This window comes from Heptranchias perlo, chromosome 25 (genome assembly GCF_035084215.1).
Source record: "Heptranchias perlo isolate sHepPer1 chromosome 25, sHepPer1.hap1, whole genome shotgun sequence".
Classification (NCBI taxonomy): domain Eukaryota; kingdom Metazoa; phylum Chordata; class Chondrichthyes; order Hexanchiformes; family Hexanchidae; genus Heptranchias; species Heptranchias perlo.
This window is the reverse complement of record NC_090349.1, coordinates 41208965-41231411: the sequence shown is the minus strand read 5'-3', so window position 1 is coordinate 41231411 and position 22447 is coordinate 41208965. Positions and strand designations below refer to the sequence as shown.

The 22447-nt window shown below is 41.1% G+C and overlaps 1 protein-coding gene across 4 annotated transcripts; it reads right to left on the bottom strand.

The window, feature by feature from the left end:
* Nucleotides 1-292: 292 nt before the first annotated feature.
* On the bottom strand, nt 293-21226 carry tbx1 (T-box transcription factor 1). Of its 4 annotated transcripts, none has more exons than XM_068006110.1 (9): nt 21067-21226; nt 17597-17713; nt 16288-16624; nt 10794-10895; nt 8190-8361; nt 7931-8086; nt 5691-5758; nt 5400-5515; nt 293-2795 (listed from the first exon to the last, which is right to left on the bottom strand). In XM_068006110.1, exons 1-9 carry the CDS (start codon nt 21089-21091, stop codon nt 2431-2433), a joined length of 1458 nt encoding a protein of 485 aa, XP_067862211.1. In that variant the 5' UTR covers nt 21092-21226; the 3' UTR covers nt 293-2430. The 4 variants fall into 4 exon arrangements, with proteins under 4 accessions (XP_067862211.1, XP_067862212.1, XP_067862209.1 ...); XM_068006111.1 differs by lacking the exon at nt 21067-21226 and adding an exon at nt 18056-18384; XM_068006108.1 differs by lacking the exon at nt 21067-21226 and having other exon boundaries at nt 17597-18047.
* Between the last annotated feature and the right edge of the window lie 1221 nt (nt 21227-22447).

Below are 22447 nucleotides of genomic sequence, written 5' to 3'. Positions count from 1 at the left end.
ATCTTTCTGGGTTATGTTTCTAAGGTCGGATCTCCTGGACCTTATCTCCTAACCCCAGCGTTCAAAGCGGATGTCTCCTGTGAAAAAGATAACGGCGCCTAACATTGTGCAGACTGTGAGTGGGGCGAATAGAGAGGAGGGAGGCGGAGAGAGGCACTTCGGGTGAGATTTGTTTAGTTTCACGGTTCCTGATGTGTTCATTGGTTTTTGTAAGAAGGGATAACATATAGAGGTACAAAAATAGACTCAAAATAGAAAGAGGTATTTGCTCTCTGACAGGATGGGTTTCTAAAACACTTTTTTTTATTAACGTGATATTTATTTATTAAAGACATCTTCGCTTCGATACTATTTCTAGTAACTTGGGATGATGGTGACAAGGACCAAAAGTTGGTCAGTTTGTACGCTTCCCATTTATTTTTCACACATACTCTTGCATTCGAGGTGTTAACCGAGCACATCCACATCGTCCTTGGACTCCATCCAATATTCTTGACTGTCAAACGGCTGTCAGCTCCCGGGTTTATCACATTTACAGGGAGCCCGTACACTCAGCAAACAGGGTCAACCCATCACAGTGTCTTTATAAAGTCTAAGTACAGTGGGTAGCTTCAAAAATTGTTGTCAACATACATTTGGAATTTTTTTCCCTAAATGATAATAATGATGCTATTCACTAGAAGAGAAAAAGGAACATTTAGTCTTTCTTTAAATTTACCAGTTTATATAGAAAATTACAACACGCTGGTTCATTTAAAAAAATACGAAAGCCATTTTACAACAAACAACGTTTTCACATTAAAACAATATCGATCTCTAAAAGGTAATGGTTACTATCTAAATATACAGTATCTACAGGTTAAATATCTACACTTATCTACACTATCCCTGTTTACAGGTGCCATCCTTTAGGTTACTGTTACTCCTCCACACAGTCCCTGTGTTTTTAATATAATCATTTGCGTCATCCACATTGCAAGGAACAATAAATACCAACTTCATTCCGCGATATGATCAGTGTGACCAAACCTTTGGCACTATAATTTGAATCGGTAATATCCGTATGTGTATACACAGTTCAACATGTCACAAAATAACAACATGGCATAACGATAAGTACCGACTAGTCGGCGATTTTGTTGTTGTTCTTGTCGTGTTTCAGCCTGTTTCAGAACACATACAGAAATTAAGGCATTCTCTGATAGAAAGCAGAAGGGACAAGAAATACAAGCGATTTAAAATCCGGACATAGAAATAACGTTAGGGCTGATTATCTGATCGCACATGCCTGTATTTGAAGAGTAACACAGTAATATATGTAAAATACATCCTCACATCCATTTCCCAAATATAATATTTAGTTGCAATCTGCACACAAAACTAGAGAAATATATATATATATATATTTTAAATTACAATATTACAAATGCTTGGATCAGTAGGTAGCTTTTAACTTGCATTGTATATCTTATCTGAGCGAATACAATAATTCATGGTGGGTTCTGAAATGATCTTTGTTATTTTCGTTTAAAATGTAATACTTAATGCACCGGGAATGTGATGTGCTGCTCTCATTTTATTTGTCTACATGGCCACCGGTATTAACACACAATCAAACGACTGTACTGCCTGAATGATACAGCCATTGCTAATACAATCGAAGCCACACTGTAACAGAAACTCGTTAAGCCTTTGGACTACGTGGTTAAATTTGATAAGTTCGTGCCATTGTGAAATTGTCGCCACCGTCCCCGTAATAAACAACATATGGCTTCTCTCAAAAGCTGAAAGTGCAACTCGACACCTTTGCCGTACAAAACAAAAAAAAAACAAATAAAACTCCAGTTGCCGTTTTACGTTATTATCCACAGTTTTCAGTGCAGTCGTTTCGCTGAAGCCACTTCGCTCACTTTCCTCTCCCTCCATTTCCCGCCACGTGGGGACGGCGCCGCCCACTTTGGCGCCAATCCCTGGGAAACAAGAACCCCGCCCGCGCCTTTTCCAATTGGCTGGCCAGTGCCGTCAATCTCCCGCCACGCAGCCCGCTGATTGGTGAAGCGCCGCGTCAATCAATCAAACAATCAAAAAAAATTTTTAAAAAAAAAACCAATCGCAACTTTACAATTAAAAAAAATGGACCCGCCCACTCACAAGCCAATCACGCCTGTAGCCCCGCCTTCCAGCTGCACTGCCATTGGTCAGTGGGCTATCAATCAACCGCCGGGCTGTCATTGACCCATCAAAGTGAAATGTCACTCAACCTGAGCGCGTGCCGGTTCCAACACGGACCTCTCTCGAACTGCAAACGGTGATAACAGTTCAATTAAAGCAATGAGACAGATAATTCGCCCTTTTTTTTGTGCATCTTCTTTAGTTTGCAGCATTTAGTAGTTTCTTTTTGTTTAAGTACGTAGCAGGAAATCCTTGAGGTTATCTGTGCCCATAGTCATAGTTAGTGGGGGCTGCACTGGCAGGGTACATGTTTGCAGTGGGGTTCATGTGGTGGTAGCTGTGGCCCGCTATGCCGGGCAGCGGGTAAGGGGTCGGCCTGGCTTTGGCACCGATGTAAGCATCGTGGTATGAACGGTACTTGTAGGTGTGATGGAGGCTGTCCGGTGGCTGCGTGTGGGGGTCCAGCCGCAGTTCGTGAGGAGGGCTTGGCCGGGTGAGCGGATGAAGTCCGCCGGGGAGAGCCGGGCTCAGCACCCGGGACATTAGCTGCTGCTGATGAGGATGTTCCGCGTGCATGGCTGTCCGGCTAGGATCCCGGTCATAGTCACCTCTGGTGTCTCCATCTACAAATACAATGTGCCAAGGTTTAGAGTCCCACAGGCTGAATTTTATCTCACAGAACATCAACTTATCAAATCATGAACCATCAAATTATGAAGGGGTTTGATAGGGTACAGGTGGAGAAGATGTTCCCACTTATGGGGGTGTCCAAAACTAGGGGCCATAAATATAAGATAGTTACTAGTAAATCCAATAAGGAATTGGAGAGAAAAATCGAGAGAGTGGATAGAATGCAGAGCTCCCTACCACAAGGAGTAGTTCAGGCAAACAGTACAGATACATTTAAGGGGAAGCTAGATAAGTACATGAGGGAGAAAGGAATAGAAGGATATGTTGATAGGGTGAGATGAACTAGGGTGGGAGGAGGCCCACGTGGAGCATAAACACCGGCATGGACCAGTTGGGCCGAATGGGCTGTTTCTGTGCTGTACATTCTGTGTAATTCTATGTATCTGAAATCCGTTCCTGTTCCTGAACAGTTGGGCAAAAGATTGGGCTGTTCTCCCTTCAAAAATGACAGGAAATGCAATCCATAAATTCTATTGAAGGAATAAATGCAAAGCAAAGTTAACACATACTGGAATTAGCTATGATATACGAACCCTGCATTACTATGTCAATGCTTAGGCCATCGGCCGTCTGAAAGTGTGTTGCAATAAAGTGTGCACCTTTTTTAAAGACTCTCAAAACAACCAAGATTATTCCTGCAGAGAAATGTTGGTAGCAGGGACTAATGAAAAAAGAAATGAGATTTTTAAATGAGGAGATAACGGATGGGGTTTTGGATGTGTGTTATTGTTGCGGTAGCTCGGTGGTTTGAGCGGGGACAGGGTTCTGTTCCTGCAGGGCGAACTCAGCCTCTCACACTTCCGAGGTGAATAATATAAGCACCTTATTTGTGGGTGTGGGGAGGAAGCAGGGTACTGTGCGGGGTACTGCTAGTCCCATTGTCACCGTATCTGTACACGCCTGGCTGTTGAGCAACATAAGTGAGGATCGGGCCAGCAAACCCCATCAAAAACGTGTTTGAATGAACTCTTCTCTCCTTTCTCCCTATGATTTGGTGCAACAAGGGATCCGAAGGATTTCTGAGAGAATAATTTAGTTTAACTCGTCTCAACACAGGAACTCCTTACAAATCGCTGTAAACAAAAAAAGGGCAGGGATACGGTGCTATTTAAATCCTGAAGGCTCCAAGAGCGTAAATTACTTGACCATTGCACCAATTCTTTTATTGAATGTTGTGCTGTGGCAAAAGGGTATTTCCTTTTTGATCTGAGGTTGGATAATCAATTGCTTAGAAGTGCGTGTAGCTTGTAAAACAAAGCTGCTATTGGGGTAATACCGTGAACGTGACCACCAGCGGTATTACCCCATCAGCAGCTTTGTTTTACAGGCTACACGCAATTCTAAGCAATTGCGGCTCTGTCCAACTGGTAAAGAAAAAAACTTGCATTTATATAGTGCATTTCACGTTTTACAGCCAATGAAGTATTTTTGAAGTGTAGTCACTGTTGTAATGTAGGAAACACAGCAGCCAATTTTCGCACAGCAAGATCCCACAAACAACAATGTGATAATGGCCAGGTAATCTGTTTTAAGTGGTGTTGTTTGATAGATTAATATTGGCTAAGATACCTGGGAGAACTCCCCCGCACTTCTTAGAAATAGTGCCATAAGATCTTTTGCAATCACCTGAGAGGGCAGATAGGACCTTCGTTTAACGTCTCATCAGAAAGCAGGTACCTCCGACAGTGCAGCACTCCCTCAGTGCAGCACTGGAGTATCAGCCTAGATTATGTGTTCAAGTCTTTGGAGTGGGATCTGAACCCACAACCTTCTGACTCAGAGGCCAGAGTGTTTCCACTCTCGTTTAGCAGCATGTTTACTAAAGTGTATGAGAATGTGCGTTTCATTTGAACTATCATAAGTGGCTGTAGAACAATCCACGGTGGATCTGGACACTAGGGGCTTTAGTTTGGCATGTTTAATACAGAACTGCACATTGTGCTTAGAAACAGGGTTGATAAAATTATTACTGTAGCCTTGAATTGAAATGTACTCTTTAATTTTTAGAACCCACCTCACCTTGCAAATAACAATGATGTTAAAGTTATTCATTTCTATTTTCCAGATCCATTCTCTAAATTCACACAAAATAAGCTAATTGGGGGACAACGAGTCCTCCAAAATCAAGAGAGAAACGCGACATTTAATTCACATTAAACATATAAGATCCTCGAAGAACAGAGAGTTCGCCCAGTGTCCTGGCCAACATTTCACCCCTTAACCAACTCCACCAAAGACACATTAACAGGTCATTCATCTCATTTGCTGTTTGTGGGAGCTTGCTGTGCACAAACTGCCCGCCAGATTTGTCTACATAACAACAGTAACTGCACTTCAAAAAGTAATTAATTGGCTGTGTGAAGCGCTCTGGGATGTCCTCAGAACGTGAAAGACGTTATATAAAGTAATTTCTTATGCTTTATATATATATATTAAAAAGGGCTCACATAGTTAGCTTTTCTGGAAAAAAAAGCTACAACGTTTGGCGGTATTAACCCGTGTATTTGAGACACAGAATGAAGAATGCGAAGCTGTACCTTTCTCACTGCCGTTCTGTTGCGGTGATGAGACCAGGTTACGGTTTCTGGCGAAAGCGCTGATTAACTGTAAAGAGCCGGGTCTGTGATTCCTCGGCCTAAAATATGGCACAAAACTGTTCATTCGAGAACATTTATATCAATCTCAGGTACTGTGTGGTGTTTTTAAATAAATGATGACATAAATTCTTTTCTTTAAATTATCAAACCATAAACAAAGGTTAAAAATAGTCATGTTATCAAATGAAGGTCACTCCCTCCCCGTCCCTTCCATTAAAGAAACGGACTTACCAGTCTTCGGGATCACAGTCTCTAAATCCTTTTGCAAATGGATTGCTTGCGATTTTTAGTTGTGTTATCTGAGGAAATTAAAAATAAATACTTATTTCCAATTCGGTTTTGATGCAACGGTGGAACTGAACTACTAGTCTATAAAAAACAAGTTTGATGTCTCTATTTGGGGGGGTGGGGGGGCTCCTCTCTAGCGCTTCCTCTTAAATATATTTACTCCAAATATTAAAATACCCTTAATGGAATTCGCGCGGCCTGAAACCCAGATCTAGTTAAAAGTGTATTTGCACCCAATGGTCAGCGTGCTTTGGTTTTTTTTAATGTGTTGGATTGATTTCAAAATAAAAGGTAAAATCTAAGGTCAGCCTTTTAAAAACAACAAAAAAACCCAAAACGATAAATAAATGGGCACTTTACAATATTCATTTATACACTAATGCCGCACGCTTAGCCTTTATAAGTCAGGTTGATGTATGTGAGTTTGTCACAGTCTATAAAACATACGTTGCTGATAATCGGTCACTTTTAATGGCCTCTATAGCCATTTTCTCCTTTGTTTAAATGCACGGAGGAATCACGTTACAGCGGCAGATATAGCTGCATTAAACATCTTACTAATATAGCAAACTATTAAATGATAGCTCCCTTGCATATACAGTGCTGTCACATACAGAAATGTTCAGGCGCGAAATTTTATATTGTTGTTAATTCATGGGTAAAATATGCCCCTGTAAATTTCCGGAATGGTTGTAAAACAAACTTTAATCCGTTATTGACAGTTGCAGACGGAAAGGTCAACTGACGGAAAGCAGGAGGTATGGCAGTCAGACTTGGAACAGCTGTTCACAGACATCAGGACCATGCCAAGAGTGTTACACATCGGTATTTCATTAAAAAAAACTCGAACTGAAACAGATTTACAGGCACAACCAGTATTGAGAGATCTCTTCATATTCTAGTTCTTACAGACTAATATTTCAGGGGTTTGGCAAAAGCATTGTCATTTAAAGTGGAATATAGCCCACTTGGTGTATATGTAACTGAGCCCGCACCACCTTTGATTGACACTTCTTGCTGTGACACTTGCGTGAAAAAAAATAGCGGGGCCTTGAATTTACACAGATAATTGTGTCCCAGTGGGTTTTAGGAAGTTTTCTATAGTCATAATTGCAGGTCGGGAGCCTTTGGGGTTGGCTGAATGTGCAACATTATGGATTTGGAGCTGAGCTCCCTCAGCTATCAGGTTCCGCGCAGAAGTTTTGGGAATGAGTTGAGCAGATGCACTGGAATGAGGGTACGCATTTCCCCAGATACTCTCCAAAACAGACTTCAACTCTCAAACGGCAACCGGGAGCTGCCAGTTCAAATCTGCCTTTTAAAAATCTGCTTCATGCTCCAAGCTCTCTGTAATCAGGGTTCATGCATGCCAAGCAGAGATGTACAACAGATGACAATATGATTTAGCGCGAAGATCCGAAGGCATGACACTGGTGACACATATACATACTTCAATTTTATATGCACGTAGAAAGCGAGCGAGACAGAGCATAAGAATCCTTTTTTGTTGTTTCAACTTTTTTTTTAGTTCTTTCGCCACAGTGAAAGCCTTACGTTAAATTTCAATAAATTTAAAGGGGACAAATAGTTTATTTTTCCCATCTGCGCATTTGATTCCTGAAGGGAAGCAGAGCAGCCCTGTGTCTTTAAGTGCTGCAACACAAAGCGATTGCAAGTGACTACTACAGTGAATTCACTGCAGACGCCGCACGGCCTTTGTTTGGTTAAGATTACCGATTTATTTACAGCTCTTAAATCAGTGCCATGCATTATATCTTCTACCGTCGCAGAATGTTTATTTAAACGTGGATATAAAATGGAATTACCACTATTGCAGTCCCCATTGCACCCGATTTCCAGTATGTTAAAACTGTTCAGTTATTTCAAAAGTTAATACATAAATAATAAAAGTTCACAGTTTATGATAAATGACAGTAATTATGATTCAGAGACCAACCATTTCATCAATTTTTAAATGCAAGCTAACTGCCCTACAATGGTGCCCAAGTCTGGCAGTTAGCTGCAGTAAGTTAATGATTGCTTCAGATTTGTAAAAAAATCTTTCCAGATCGTCATCGATCATTAACAACTTTGATGAATGAAGTATTGCAAATCCGACAGCCCCGTCAGTGCGAGGGCAGAGGATGATCCCATAATGAATAATAATCTCCAGATACACATACCCGGTGGTTCTGATACGCCGTGACCGCTGTAAATCTCGTCTCCTCAAATAGAAACGTTTTAAAGTTCTCCTCGGCGTACTTTTCACTATCTTTTCTTGGGTCAACATATACGACATGAAACCGCGGCTGGTATCTGTGCATCGAGTTTAGGATAATCTGCGTGAAGAAAAAAAAATAATAAAGGAGATTATTTGAAAATTCATGGGTCTCAGTTTGGCAAAAAAAATCTAAATGGGACGTAAATCTTCAGTCTACTTACATGACCGTTATCATCCAATAAATTATTGGTTAGTTTTAGCTTGTCGAAAGAGACTATTTGTTTCATCCATTGAGCGCCCTTGGCTGGTGAGTCAGGATGATAATGTACTCTGCCCGGGGTGGCTGGATCTGCTTTACCGGCCACCAGCCAGGAGGAACTGTGGAAGGCATACCTGCAGAAAGCAAAAATAAATAAATACATTCAGTCAGCCGGACAGTAAATCAATAAGCACGGGCAATTAATTAACTGAGCGCAAAAAATTAAAGAAACGCAATTAATCAATTAAGTTAAATTAGAAGACGAACCAGGTTTCAATTTATAAGCGTGTCAGAATTTCCACTGCCCTTGTTTTTTCAATCGGCCCGATGAAAGGTACGTTAAGATGTCCTGCAAAACCCGAATTAAAATGCAAAAAATTCAGCCTAATAATTGCGGGTTTTCATGATTGTCATTTCATGCTTCGGACGCAGGGATTAAAGAGTTTATGGTGAAAACATACCCAGATATATATTCATAGCGCCATCATTGATAGTAATTCGAAGGTTAAGTTGGGAAAATTGGATAGGCTCAAAATGGTATGGAAAGAGGAACTAGCTTATTAGTAAATAAAACACACCACAATAAACTCAGAACAGTGGAGGAGACGCCTTCGGCGCGCGCATATTCTTTCCTATAAAAGGCCTGCCTAATCTAAATCACTTAAATAAATAAACATCTTACATTTTCATTTTGCAGTCACCATATGCACCTTTAGGCTTTCTTGAAATCACTCTTAAGAGATAAAAACTTCAACACAAGTCGATAACGGAACTCTCCCACCCCTTTCGCCCCAACATACAGAGTCATATATGATCAGGTGCTAAAAAACACAAAAGTCTTTTAATTATCCAGCACCATATTCTGTTTCCACTAACACATATTCCGATGAAAAATCTATAAATTCGTGGATTTACGGCCAGAATAAGAAACCTTTTTCTAATAGACAGAATTATTTTTATGTGTCACCTGCAAACCTTTAAAACTGGTGCAAGAAAATGTGTCGAATCGCAGTGCTTGGGTTCTTTGAGAGAGCAAACCTTTATTCAAAAAGTTTTATGTATAATTCACCAATGTGTAAATTAATTGAACACCACAGAATATTATGTTGGTTTTATTTTTTGAGAAACGTGTAACAGAGCGTGGGGGAATGGCGCCCTCTCTTTAAAAAATGTAAATTTTAGAAAAAAGCAACTTTTAAAAAGGGATGCAGACTTAGTCACGCAGCAAAAATCCCGCGTCTTTTTTTCATAACTTGCAAAAAGCCTCGAGGAACATTCCTTTTGAACACAGATGAAAGACGACTGGGTGTGTGGAAGGTGACGAGTGTCAGGCGCGTTCGGTTAAAGGACACTTTCTTTCCCTTCCATTATTTTGTATTTTAAAACACAGCCACAATAAACAGTTGCCGCAACTGTTCATTCACACAAAGTATTTTCAGCAGCTTGCCAGAAAGGGTTATATAACGTGGCCGGAAGCTTTATTTCAACAGCGAAGAGCTAGGGAGAGCTGCTAATTATTTTATTTTTAAAATCTTTTCATTGGAGCTGCAGCCTGTTATAGGGATGAAATAACGATTGCCCCTTTTCATTGTACATTTTCCATATGTTGTCTTGAACTTTTCCTCTCTGATCTTCAAGTCATAACCAGTGTACATTTCCGGCGTGTGTATCGATTATTTTATTTCGGATGAAGACTCTTTAAAGAATACTCTTTTTTTTTGCTTGCAGTTACAAGCCGCTACTGAAAGGACGCCATCCACAGTACACAGTGTTTAATCCACACAAATCCTCCGTTAATGTAGATCAGAACTAGCCTGTTTCCTGTGTCAATATTTACTGCAGTAGCTTTGACTGAATAACTACTCAACATTGTAACAAATGGATTCAGGTTAGTTTACATGATACACTGGATAATGTGTGAGGACGCGCTGCGTGATAAGACTTAGCAATAAAAAAAACATTCTTCGTAAGGAGGGCAATTAATAGAGCAAAATGCTGCAACAATATTGCATTTTAATAATGGCTGCTTTTATTATATAATCCAACCCTATGCTTCGGTATTCTGAACAATCTTCGATAAATAACATAAAACGCAAGTTCATTTGCAATTTCATGCCAAACGGGAAAAAACACAGTATCCAAAACTTACAACTGTCCTTTGCAATAAGCTGTTGGTCATAGCCAAGTTAACACTGATCTAGCTTCACTTGAACTGATTTAGATTGAGGGCATCATTTAATTCACCTTTTAACTGCAAAAGCCGCTACGTGTACAGATCCTGGGGGAAGTCCTGGGTTGCAGTTTAAAAAGTGTTCTTCCGTGTTTAAGCAGGGCGATTGCTATATATATATATACAAAAGCAAAATTAGAGTGATTTTTTGGCACTGTAAGTTGGCAGGTAGCGATGTGTATTCTGCATTGCCGGTGGTTATTTTTATCTCTCGTTGTTGTTGCCCTGAGGAAATGTCCGTCTAAAACTGCTTCACCGCCAATGCTAAAAGCAATTGGGATTTGTTTTTTCCCCCCGCTCTCTAAAGAAATATTGACAAAGTTTTATTTTACTTGCCGGTATCTTTTGTCGTCCACGGGCACAAAATCCATGAGCAGCATATAGTCAGACATGGGATCCATGCCGAAAATCTTCACTTGAAAAGTCGGGAACATTCTCCTGTGAGTGGGGAAAAGGAGTGAGACGATTAAAACGCACAGTCACTAATTGGAGAGGTGCGTTTATAGAGAGACAAAACCTGCTGGTCCCAACTCTCCTACAATCAGCGGGTCACAGAAAGGATCTCCAGCTCCCCCTTCCTATTCCTGATATCCCTCCCTGGAAAGGACCTTGGCAAGTCTTTTTTTATATATAACCTACAACGTAAATTGTTGTTGTTACTCACTCAGTTCCCACCTGGGGGAAATCCAGTTACATATTTCATATATAGCTGCTTCGGTTCATTGCCTGGGTTTCTGCCCAAATCGGGTCGATTCACAATAAATCACCTTTGGTACCATACAAAGGGCAGTGCTTTGCTTACCCCTCGCCTCTCCCAAAATATAGGGTCAAAATAGTGCCAACGGGATCTATGTAAAGCTACCTATCTGGTAGCTCAGAGGTCTACAGCCTTGCTCCTTTTCTGAAAGTTAAGGCCACGCAAAGGAATGCCATAATGATTCCACTATTGCTATTTTTCTAAAAAATATGACGGAGAATTGGAGAAATCAACTCCATTCAAATACTCAGCAAAACCCTGTTCATTTTACAAGTTAAAATATAAATTGTGTGCAGAAATGGGTATCACTTCATTCGGATCCCAGTGTAAAGATTTAACTACCAAGTCTGGCGTGCGGACATCTAATAAACTATTACTTTTAAAGTGAAATTTAAAAATGCATTTTATAATAGATACAGAAGATAAGACGAGGTGCTCGTTCATAAAAGGATCCCAACAGGTGATAATTGAAATTAGTTGATTGCAAACTCGGTTACTGCAACATAATATTAAATTAATTATGTATGGACCAGTCTAGATACAAGAGTTCAGTCAGCTGTCTTCAGTTCAGTTAGGGATAATTTAAGGATTTTCTATTCTGGTCTGTGCTCTAGATACAAATAAAATATATCTACACAAAATAAATGGCTGTTACAGGTTATTTTGTGGTTACGTGAGATTATTTTACAGGAGTTTTCATATTACGTAGCCTTGCATCTAATCCTAACCCTAAAGTAGGCCAATGCCCACTGGAACTGCTCTAATTAATCAGCCTGCATTGCTGTGTATGTGTTTGTGTGTGTGTGTGTGCGCAAGGGTTAATAAAGTATGTCCCTTAAATGACCACATCGATAAAAAGAACACGAATTTATAATAACCGAATTTTAAATCTGACAATCTTCATTTCTCCCATAGGAAAATGTTTATCTGCTCAACAACATTTTAGATGAACGTAAGGAAGGGTGACTTTAAAGCACAGCCAGAATCTGGGTAGTAAAATCTTCAGATAGAAGGGTAACGATTTACCCTTTTAGATTATCTATTTTCCCGTTTAATAAAAGAAAGCGAAATGCACTTTTGTCAAAATAGGTTGCTGTTAATATTAAAGGGTAGGGGCAGCGAGCAGCAGAGTGGGATCAGACTGGATTGCCCGTGTGCTCACTGCATGGCCGAATGGCTTGCTTCCTTGTCGTAACATTCTATGATTCTGAGTGGAGAATGTTCGCTACTTTCCTGCACAGGTTACACAGGACATGTTTTAAGGTTTCCATTTCTGTTGAAGGTTATATTATCCTGTAACATTCACTTGTTGCTGTATAACGATCATTCCCTTGTTTTTCCCTAAACATTTTTTTTTTGCCAGACAGTGTGTTAGAGCGAACAATAATACATTGTGTACTGAGCTCTCCTGAACTTTGCAGGGCCTGTATCCAATGATCCGATTAAAACCGTTCACTGAAGTCTGATACATTACATTTTATTTTAATTTAGTTGTGATTTCGGCACGCTGTGTTAATTTGACTCATTGTATTTAGAAACTACAATAAGTAATGTCACGACGTTTACTACGCTCCAGGCTACGGAAAAGAGCGTGCAATTTGATTTAACCTCCTTTCTGACTGACTCGTTGGGAATGATTCTTCTCGGGAGTTTAGAAAAGCCCTGAATTATTTACAACCAAACACTCCGCATTAGTCTAAGCGAACTGAGCAACCTTTCTGTAATATAAAATCCCTATGCTATAACTTCCCACCCGCGCCTGAATACCTATCAATGTTTTTCTCTCGAACAATCACAAGATATTCCGCCGCACTCATTGCTATGGGTACGCTGAGGAACGGATTTTTCTTTTATTCATCTGAAGCAGACTTCAAATAGAAAACTACACAATAGTACACAGTGGTGCATAGCCTATGCGCCGAGTTACCTGTCCTGGTGGCATCAATATCTGAATGAGGCCTAGATTCACTGAGCAATTTAGAAGGACAAATTTAGTAGGATTATCCGGACTTTATAAACGAGTAAAACGTTCAGAGATTGACAATAAACGTTCTACCATTGCAAGCTCCAACTTTACCAGTCTGGAAAATGGCAGTTGTTTTTTTAATGTACAGTATAGAGTTGTGCGTAGTCCAGGATTCGGTCCTATATACACAGTCCTGTTTTAAAATTGGCTTTTACTTGTTTCATTTTTCTCTCTCCAATCTGACTTGTCAAATAAAATTTACAGTTCAGCCATTGAGTAAATTTTCTCCAAGAAAGATAAATTGTTACCGTGTAATAGTTTTCATGCATTAGATAGAAAGCCCTGTAAATCACAGTCCCTTTTAAATAACCTGAGTGTAATTGTGCTGATTTGTTTATATGATGGATATATGTAGGACATATATAAATATATATATTTGCTTAATTTTAGAATATGCTTAACTCCGTTTAATATTTATAACGACTTTGCATAACGCTTTATGCCCTAGCCACACTTATAGGTTAATTTTACATCGTCTCTCAAACTGGCCTGAAGCAAAGATATAAATCAGTAACACACTCTGGAGTAGGTTAATTATCTTTTAAAAAAAAAACTTTTACGAATTGGGAGACTTTGGCAAGAACAAGCATTTCCTTTCCGTTCTGTTTTCCCAGCATTGTGCGGGCAGAAAGAGGTTTTATTTCGAAGAGTTTTTTCTCTCTTTAAAACAACTGACCGGAGCTGCAACACACGGCAGGCGGAATTTAAACAGCCATTGTCAGTCCCATCCACGTTCAGTGGCCGAATCATTTCAAAACAAACCCACACTCCTCCATTTCTTCAAATGTATTTTTTGCAATGTAAGTGGGGGGAAAAGGCCAGTCAAATGTGCACACACAAAAAAAACAACAATTACAAGATGCTAGTCCAAAAAAAACCTACAAGCATATTTGGCACTTGTTAAACGGATTAGATTGATTTTATGCCAGGTTTACAACATAAACGAGCGCAGAAAAACCATCAAGGAGCCAGAATCGTTTGAGTCCGTGCCATCAGACTGATTGCTGTTATGGTAAATAGCTGAAAGTACAATAGGAGTCAAACTAATGTAACACCCACATTCACATTTACTAAAACTTACACGGGATAAATTAAAGGAACATACTGGCAACGTCAGAGCACCGACTTCAAAAACAAATTAAGATTTAAAACTTTAGGTTTCTGTAGAGTTGAGATAAGGTAACCACGAGACACCCATTAATCCAATATTAATGCTGTTCACCAACCCCTCCCACCAAACCCCCCCCTCCCGAACCGCCATTTTCTGCCGAACAAATGAACAAGATGAAGTGCAGCTCTAAAAACACTGAATTCTGCGACTGAAGGCACTGAATAAAAAGGAAACGCCGCCTCCCGATCGACCTGTTTCAGATCATGCCCAGATATGCGCTGCTTTATTTCTTGAATTCTTTTTGAAGCTGAACATTTCTCGGTAACTAATATACCCGTGGCATCGAGGCCACTCAATCGGATTTAGGTTCACGGCTCCCCGTTCATAAACATACTGGAGTTAAAAAGCACGGCCGGCTTAGGTGAGATCTTAAACCATTTGCTGAATTGAAAACCACGATTAATTGGGGATCTTTACTAAAACTGCATTACCCAGAACAACCCAGACGCCCCAAAACAATCTCTGTTACTATTTATGTTATTTTGCCCGGAGCTTCATCCCGATTTAAAATGGACTTGACTTTTAATTTAAATATGGAACTCTCCCGTTCCTCTGTTTATATATGGCGATTATCTAAAGATCCATAAAGAATCGACAGTACCAGGGGAAACTAACTTACCAAGTCTTAAAGACAAGAGAGACCCACAGATTGTAAGCAGGAACCAACCAGGTTTTAGTTTGATAGTAATATTACAAACAGCTCACAGAGCCTTAAAATATTTCACAGATGTTTTAATCTGAATTTTACACATTTTAAACCAGTGTTGGAACCCAGAGCTCTGCTCTCCCGCACATTGATTTCTCACTGCGCGGAGTTAATTGGACATTCTGCAGGTTTACAGCTGCCGAGGGGGGAGTGGAGGGGTTTGAATTGGGTAAAGTGTGTTTACCCGATTTATCTCGAAATAGCGAGCAAATAGAGTGTGCACAAAGCCCTCCGACAATAGGAACTGCAGGTCAGAGACGGAGCAGAGCAGCGCCCCGTTCTTTATCTGTTTTCACAATCTCCCAGGTAGAAGTTGCCGCTCGTGCGACATCCTCTCTTTAAGAGAAAGAAGTGAAAGAAAGAAAAACCCTAGTTACAGATCTGATGAAATGAAAGAAGGACCTGACTCCTGACTAACCTCCCAGACCCGAGTTCACCGCGGGGTAATGCGGTGTGTTCGAACAGCTCGCCTCTCAGCGACTCAGGCAGCTCTCCCTCAGATGTTTATACACAATATTAATATTATTAACTCGCATCTATTACAATCCTTTCAAGGCCAGGCTATCTGAGTTGTCGGCTAGTAATTGGAGCGAGCCCAGTCTCACCATCTCAAGTGTGCTCCTTTAGTATTTCGGTTTCGGTCACATTCGAGAATTTATTGATGGTTTCAGATAGCGCGTAAAAAGAAAGGGCGGTATTTAATTTAGGATTTCGGAAATAAATCTAACCTTGGTCTTTAAACGACTTCGAATATAAACTAACGGGGAATAGCAACTGCGAGTTTTATCCCACACAATTTAAACATTTACCTTAAATCCCTGGAGTTAATTGGTGAGAGTTGATATACGGTGCTATTTTTTAAAGTTTAAAATAATGAATTGGAGCGAGTTGACTTTTAACTGGACAATTATCGGTCAAATGTGCCCATACGAAAAGTCTGCAAAAAACCCGGATTGGCAGCTGGACATACAGATGTGCTTCAACCCAAAAGTTTTTTAAAAAAGAAAAGCGGGCGAAACGTTCCGAAAAGTTCATTTAAAGTTGAAAAAAAACACATTCATATTGAAAAAAGAGAAAGAACTCACACACACACAAACACACACACACCAAGAGCTCTAAACAATGCAAAATATGGCGGCTGTGTATTTAAAAAGTTGCCTGAATCCTTACCTCCCCGCTTTGGTGACTATCATCTCGGTCCCGAGTTGATTAAACTCGTCCCATAGCGCTTTCATCTCCAGCTGCACCGTGATGTTGGCCACCTTCGGGTTCTTCTTGACCGGCGCTTTGCTGGATGCGTTGACCGATGAGCAGTTGGAAGGGCCGGTGTCGGTTTCTGAGGACGGTGCGGAGCCGCTGCTCGCGAAACTGCTGTAAGTGTTGTGCTGGGCGGCCGAGCAGGGCTCGTAGTGAGTCTCGTGGCTGTAGGGGCCGGGGTCTCCGGGAGAAGGCGAGAGGTGGTAACCCCCGGACGAGTTCAAACTACTAATGCTGTTGGCAGTAAAAGCTGCAACATCGCAGAGATGAGAGAGTTGCGTTAACCAGGGGCTGGAAATCGCCGAGATCATTTCCCAATTTATTCCTCGCTCTCTTCCCACCCCCCTCCTTTAAAAAAAAAATTAAATCTTTTTTTCCCGCTTCTATTTCTCTCTCTCTCTCTCTCTATCGTCCTTTCTTTCGTTCTCTCTTTCTCTGTCCTTCTGTGCCTCTCCCTCTCCTTCTCCGATCTTAGTACGAGAGACTAACCCAATGGCACCGAAGTCTGCGCTGCGCTCCTGCACTGTGGTACAACACGTCTAGAGAGCTCTTATCTTCCGCTCAGGGCCTCCTCTCGCCATGAAACCGGTTCCTTTTTTTTTCTATTTAGATAAGGACCTACAGGTAATGTGACTTTGGTCGCCTTGGGACGAAGCCCCGATGGTCTGATTGACAGAGCGGTGCGCCTTTTTTTAAAGGTCTTTCCGACACCCATTACTTAAAAGGGGGGAAGGGGCGGGGGGCGTGGGGGGGGGGGAGACGTCGCTCACACAAAAAAACATTTAAACAATGGGGATCCACGATTGCATTGAAAACCCATTCAGACAATAACAAACACGGATCCACCATCAATAAATAAATGACATCAGGCTGATTATCAGATTGGCCCCACACGTTCAAAACCAGCCAAAACGAGCGCATTTACTTGTAGTTTTTTTTTTTGGGGGGGGGAACGTTTTCGACACATTTCCCTCTGAACACACAAAAAAAAGACACACACTGTATCCTATTTTCATATCGACTAATCGGTGACACACGGTTCGATAGCGATTCGGAGCGTTGAGGGCAGCAGCCCCTAGTGTACGCGGCGAACACGTATTTAAATTGCGTAATCGTTCCGGGAGACTTGTCTGAGTGGAATTCATTCGAGCGGGGCTGTCTTTTAGCGATATATACATTTATATTTCTTTTTTTTTTAAAAAGCGCTTGGGCTAACACCTACCTTCCATGTCCCTTGTCACGGTGCTAAAATGCATCCTACTGCAAGTTAGACTGGGGTCGAAGTGCTTGCCGAAGGCAGTACTTTGCAGGATCGCTTCGTTTCCTGGTTGCTGGCCCGCTGAAATCAGAGAGGCAATACTGAAAGCATTCGCCTTGGGAGAAAGAGCACTGTTTTCGTCCATAGGAGAGGGGTCTAAAAAGCGCTCCAATTGCCCCCTTCCTTTCCTTCTTTCCTCCCTTACAACACTGCAACCAAACACAAGAGATCCGAGTTTAACCTTTTGTTTTAGCCACGGATCTCAACTTTTTTTTTTAAAAAAGTTTTTTTTTTCTCCCTTTCCCTTTTCTCTTAAAAAAAAAGTTACATGGAGTGTGGGGCCTTCAGTACCCTACTGTTTCTTTTTTTTTCATTTTCCCAGGCGAGTTTTTTTTTTGGTGTGGAAATAGGCGCCGTTATTACCTCAGATATGTTGGCCGATTCATCTAAAAGATGTGTTCATTTTTTTTTGGAAAAAAAAAGTGTGTGTCTTAGTAGCTCCATTCCGCATGTTTTTTTCCCCGCAAACGCCCGCTGCGGATGTCGAACTCCACCATTCACCAGCCGCTTGGGTGATGTCACTCGAAACTTGCAGACGTACCTACAAGAACCAGCTACTGCAGGGAAAATGTCAAAACTGACGGCTCCCTTCCCCGCCCTCCCCCGTGCACTGCTAGAAATGTGCTTTCCATGTGATGTTTTATTTGAACAGGTTCCTGTCAATCATGGGGCAAAACATTCGAATCCAGCCAGAAGACAGAGAGGAGGGGAGGGCAGGAGGGGGTGGGGGGGAAAGAATTCACGTCATTGCGGATGTCCGGCGGGGCTGGATTCATTGCGTCTGCGGATCTGCACTAAACTTGAACAGTTTGTAATATTTTAACAGTGTGTAAAGATGGGTTCGCTCGCCTCTAATAGAAACGCCAAACAAATTAATAAATGCAGGGTTGCAACTATCAAATGCTATTCCAGATCTCTCTGCAACCCGGCCGGTTCCGCACATTTGAGGTCAGTTTAGGATAGGCAATTGTAGACCAACCAATAAATATAATTATAAACGCGATACTAATACATTCACGAGCAAGAAACTTGCCAAGGCAATGCGGATCTGCACGGGGCTAGTTATCTATGCATTATTTTTTAATCATCTCTAACAGAAAAGTAGCTAAATCCAACATTTGGCGTCGGAATGCGAGTTATTTTTGCACAGCTCATCAACGCGCAGATTCTTCCGATTCTGCGATTTCCTGGACGCTCTAAGTTCAGTTCCACGTTGAATGTTAACAATAACAAGGATGGTGTGTGCACGCAGCACTGAAGGAAAGTAAGCGCCAGGACTAGACTCCAGCAATTTCACATCGCCTGCCTGATCCTGAGCATTTTTCTCTCTTCCCCCATTTACACACAAACGCCTACACAGCTTTCCAATTTTGGGCGCCCCCCTCACCCCCTTAAGATCACGACTGCTCTGCATTTTTTCTATTACTTGAAATAAAGGGAAATCTCCGTTCATAATGCGTCACAATCATGCATATTACCGTCAGCAATCAACCCGATATTAACAGCAGTATTAATATTCGAGAGGTTATTAATAATCATCATATTTAATTTAAAATAGCGGACCTGCGAGATTTCGCTGCCTGAAGCTGCCAACGTTACACTGTCTTTTCTCACTATTTCTACTGTTAACACTTCCGCAGTAGGTGAATTTCAAACCATGTACTTGTTTCATTATCAAATTAACACGATCTAAAAAAAAAACTGCAAACTTTCGAGTTGGTTTTTGTTATGCGGTCAGTTGTTAGACCGAGGCTCAGTTTCAATCTGCTCCAGAGGAAAGCGCCCTCCTCGGCGGCACCTCGGGTTTCTTTTCCGATTTAAAGACATTTTTGATCATTTACTTTTCATAGAAACTCGGACGGCAGAATTGAGGGAAATTCAGGACTGGCTCCCAGACCGGTAGATATGTTATTGCTGTCGGACTGTACTGTGGAAATGAATAACGTTGACTAGACGTGGTAAACGTCCTAATATCTGACCATATGTTTTACACGCTCATTCACAATTAAATAACTAATTTAGTTCTGTGCTAACATCGTTTAAGGACTCGAGGCGCTTTCAGTCCCTCATTGCGGTACGGACTGTCGGGCCAATGCAGCAAGTTAATAATGCAGGGTTAAAATGTTCATGTTATGTTAGAGACCAACATATTCCACTGTTCTTTTTAAATTTAGATGAGATCCGGCGTGTTTATTAAGTTTTATAATAGTTATATTGTAGTAAGATGTTTTCAGAAAGTAAGACACCGGTCCTTAACGAGTTAAAACATACGTTGTAGTTTAAAACAGCGACAACTCTTGGCCCGCGTTGATAAAGGAGTCTGTACCCGGGGGCTACTCTTGGAGCAGCGGCATTCACTCGGCCAAGGAGTTGCAATCATTCAAAACGATGGGATAGGATTCCATTTAATGGCCGAATATCCCGGTGTAAGCGGGTTCTCCCTATCCCCGTGTACGTGCGGTCCTGGGCTTCGAAGCGGTGAATGGCTTTCATAATGTAGATATTTTTAAGATCGTCTTGTAAATATGTCTCATCTGCTTTAAACACTGGTTGGTAGATTTTCATAGTGACTACTAACCCCAATCCCTCCATTAAGATTTATTTGGTTATAAAGAAAAGGGCGTTAAATCTGCACGCGGTCTGACTGAAATATTTACTCCTTAAAGTAGCTGAAAGCAAAACTCTACAGATAAGAAAGACAAGGTGATTCATGTTCTGTCTGTGTAATGTACAAGCCAAAGCCGACGCTTTTAATCATTGCCACGTCGGAAGTGTCTTTTTTTTCTGACTCTGGAGGCGTTAAAAGATAAAACGCATTGCACGGGCAAAGAGGAACTGCTTAACCAGTCTTTTTTGCGGGATCCTCCAGGGAGCCGGCCGCAACGCGACCAGGGCAGAGCTACCACAGGCTGGGGGGCGGGGGAAAGATAGTCAATGGGACTCTCCCAGTGCGGCAACAATCGTCGAGAGATTCAAGGGACTTGACTCAGAAACTCGTGGATTTGTTGCTATTTAACAACTCCAGAAACTCAGCAATTTATTCTAGCAAGTTATTCTCTTTCTTTGGGTCTGCATCTACCCTCTTCGCAAAACCAACATTATATCTGCACTACATCCCACCCCTTAATGCATAGATTAGTTGATTGAAAACAATTTGGGAAAGCTCCAAACAACAAAAAAAAAACAGCATCTTTAAATACAAGAGATCTTGTTGGAAAAGTAATACTTTTAAAGAAGTAAAATATACTCTAAAGTCTGTTGCTACTCTCAATCAAGGTCAGTCAGTCAACTTAGACATTGTCAGAAATGATTAATGAAACCCCAGCTTAATTTAGAACCAGTGGCATTATTGTTCGGAATAAAACAATACTTACATTGAAATTGGTGATAAACAAACATTTCTTTCGGTACAGATTCTGTACCAACCTCTCTTGAAACTCCCCAAGAGTTCTTGTGCTCAAGAATGTTCTTTAAATGTTGGTTTTGCTCTCCTTTTTATTGGTTGTGCGCGTGCCTCTGGTCCCTCTCAATGACGCATCAATTTTACCTTAACCACAAAGTTTTAATTGACTCATTAACGATCAGTTTAATGGTTATGTACGTCATGTGCATTATATCTTAATCTTACACATTTCCACCATATCCAATGGGCGTGCAAGTTAAGCAATCGCCGTTTTCAATCCCCGGGCCTCCGCAATCTAGCCGAAAACAAGTAACGCACTAAAAGCCTCTGAAAAATATCCATTTGGTATGCTTAATATGTATTTCAAGATATGATTTTAAGGCTACATTATTAAACTACCGCTGACATTCTCAGTGCAATATATGTCCACTGTAAACGGCTCAGTATTGTTAAACGCATATTCTTCTTTTGGAACATACACACAATCTGTCTAAATTTGTCTAAATGTAAACCCTGCGCTGTCTACAAACCCATGCACCGAATAGCAGCTCCTAATGTTGACACTGGGCCTTTATAAATGAATTCTTTAAACTGAAATCTGAGCTTGATTAATGGGCCGGAGTTTTTTGTTACTGTAATGTTGAAACTGGGTGCCCTCAAAACCGTTCAAATAAACAGTGAGAAGGTGACTTTGTAACGTTCATTTATCATAAAGGGGAATTGCACAGAATAGAGGATTTGCAGCATCGACGGTGGGGTCTTTCCTATTACCTGCTTAGCTTTTTTATATCCATAAATCAGATAGGATTAGCCCTCCGTTAAAACCTTATCTTCTTTTCCTTAGAAACTGAGCTGACGGCCTACTTCAATTCAGAAACATGCGGGATCGGCCTGGATAAGTCTATATTGGCCTTTAAACAATGTCTGTCATATCATCAGTTTACTGACAGCCCATGTCAGACTCTGGACTCTACCTTATTTAGTAGAAGCCCTTTAGAGGCGTCATTCCCCGAGATTTTAAAAGTTTACATTCAAACTTACAGACAAGTCTGAGCACTACATTTCGGAGCCTTCAATTCTGACCGTTTCCCCCCTAAATGTGCACAGATACCTCGCTCGGCCTCACATACCCCGTGATGAACTTCAGATGCAAATGAAATTGACGCATGCTTGAAACTAACCGGCGACTAATCTAACTCCGGATTAACCCATGGTATAGAGTGGGCTGCAGCGACTGTGTTTTTTTTTAAAACCGAGTCTGCCAAACAGAGTTACTTGTTGAATGACTGCGGTGCTTAACTCGTGTACAGTGCGTTGAAGGTCCATTTCAAACATCCCGATCTCTCCCCCTC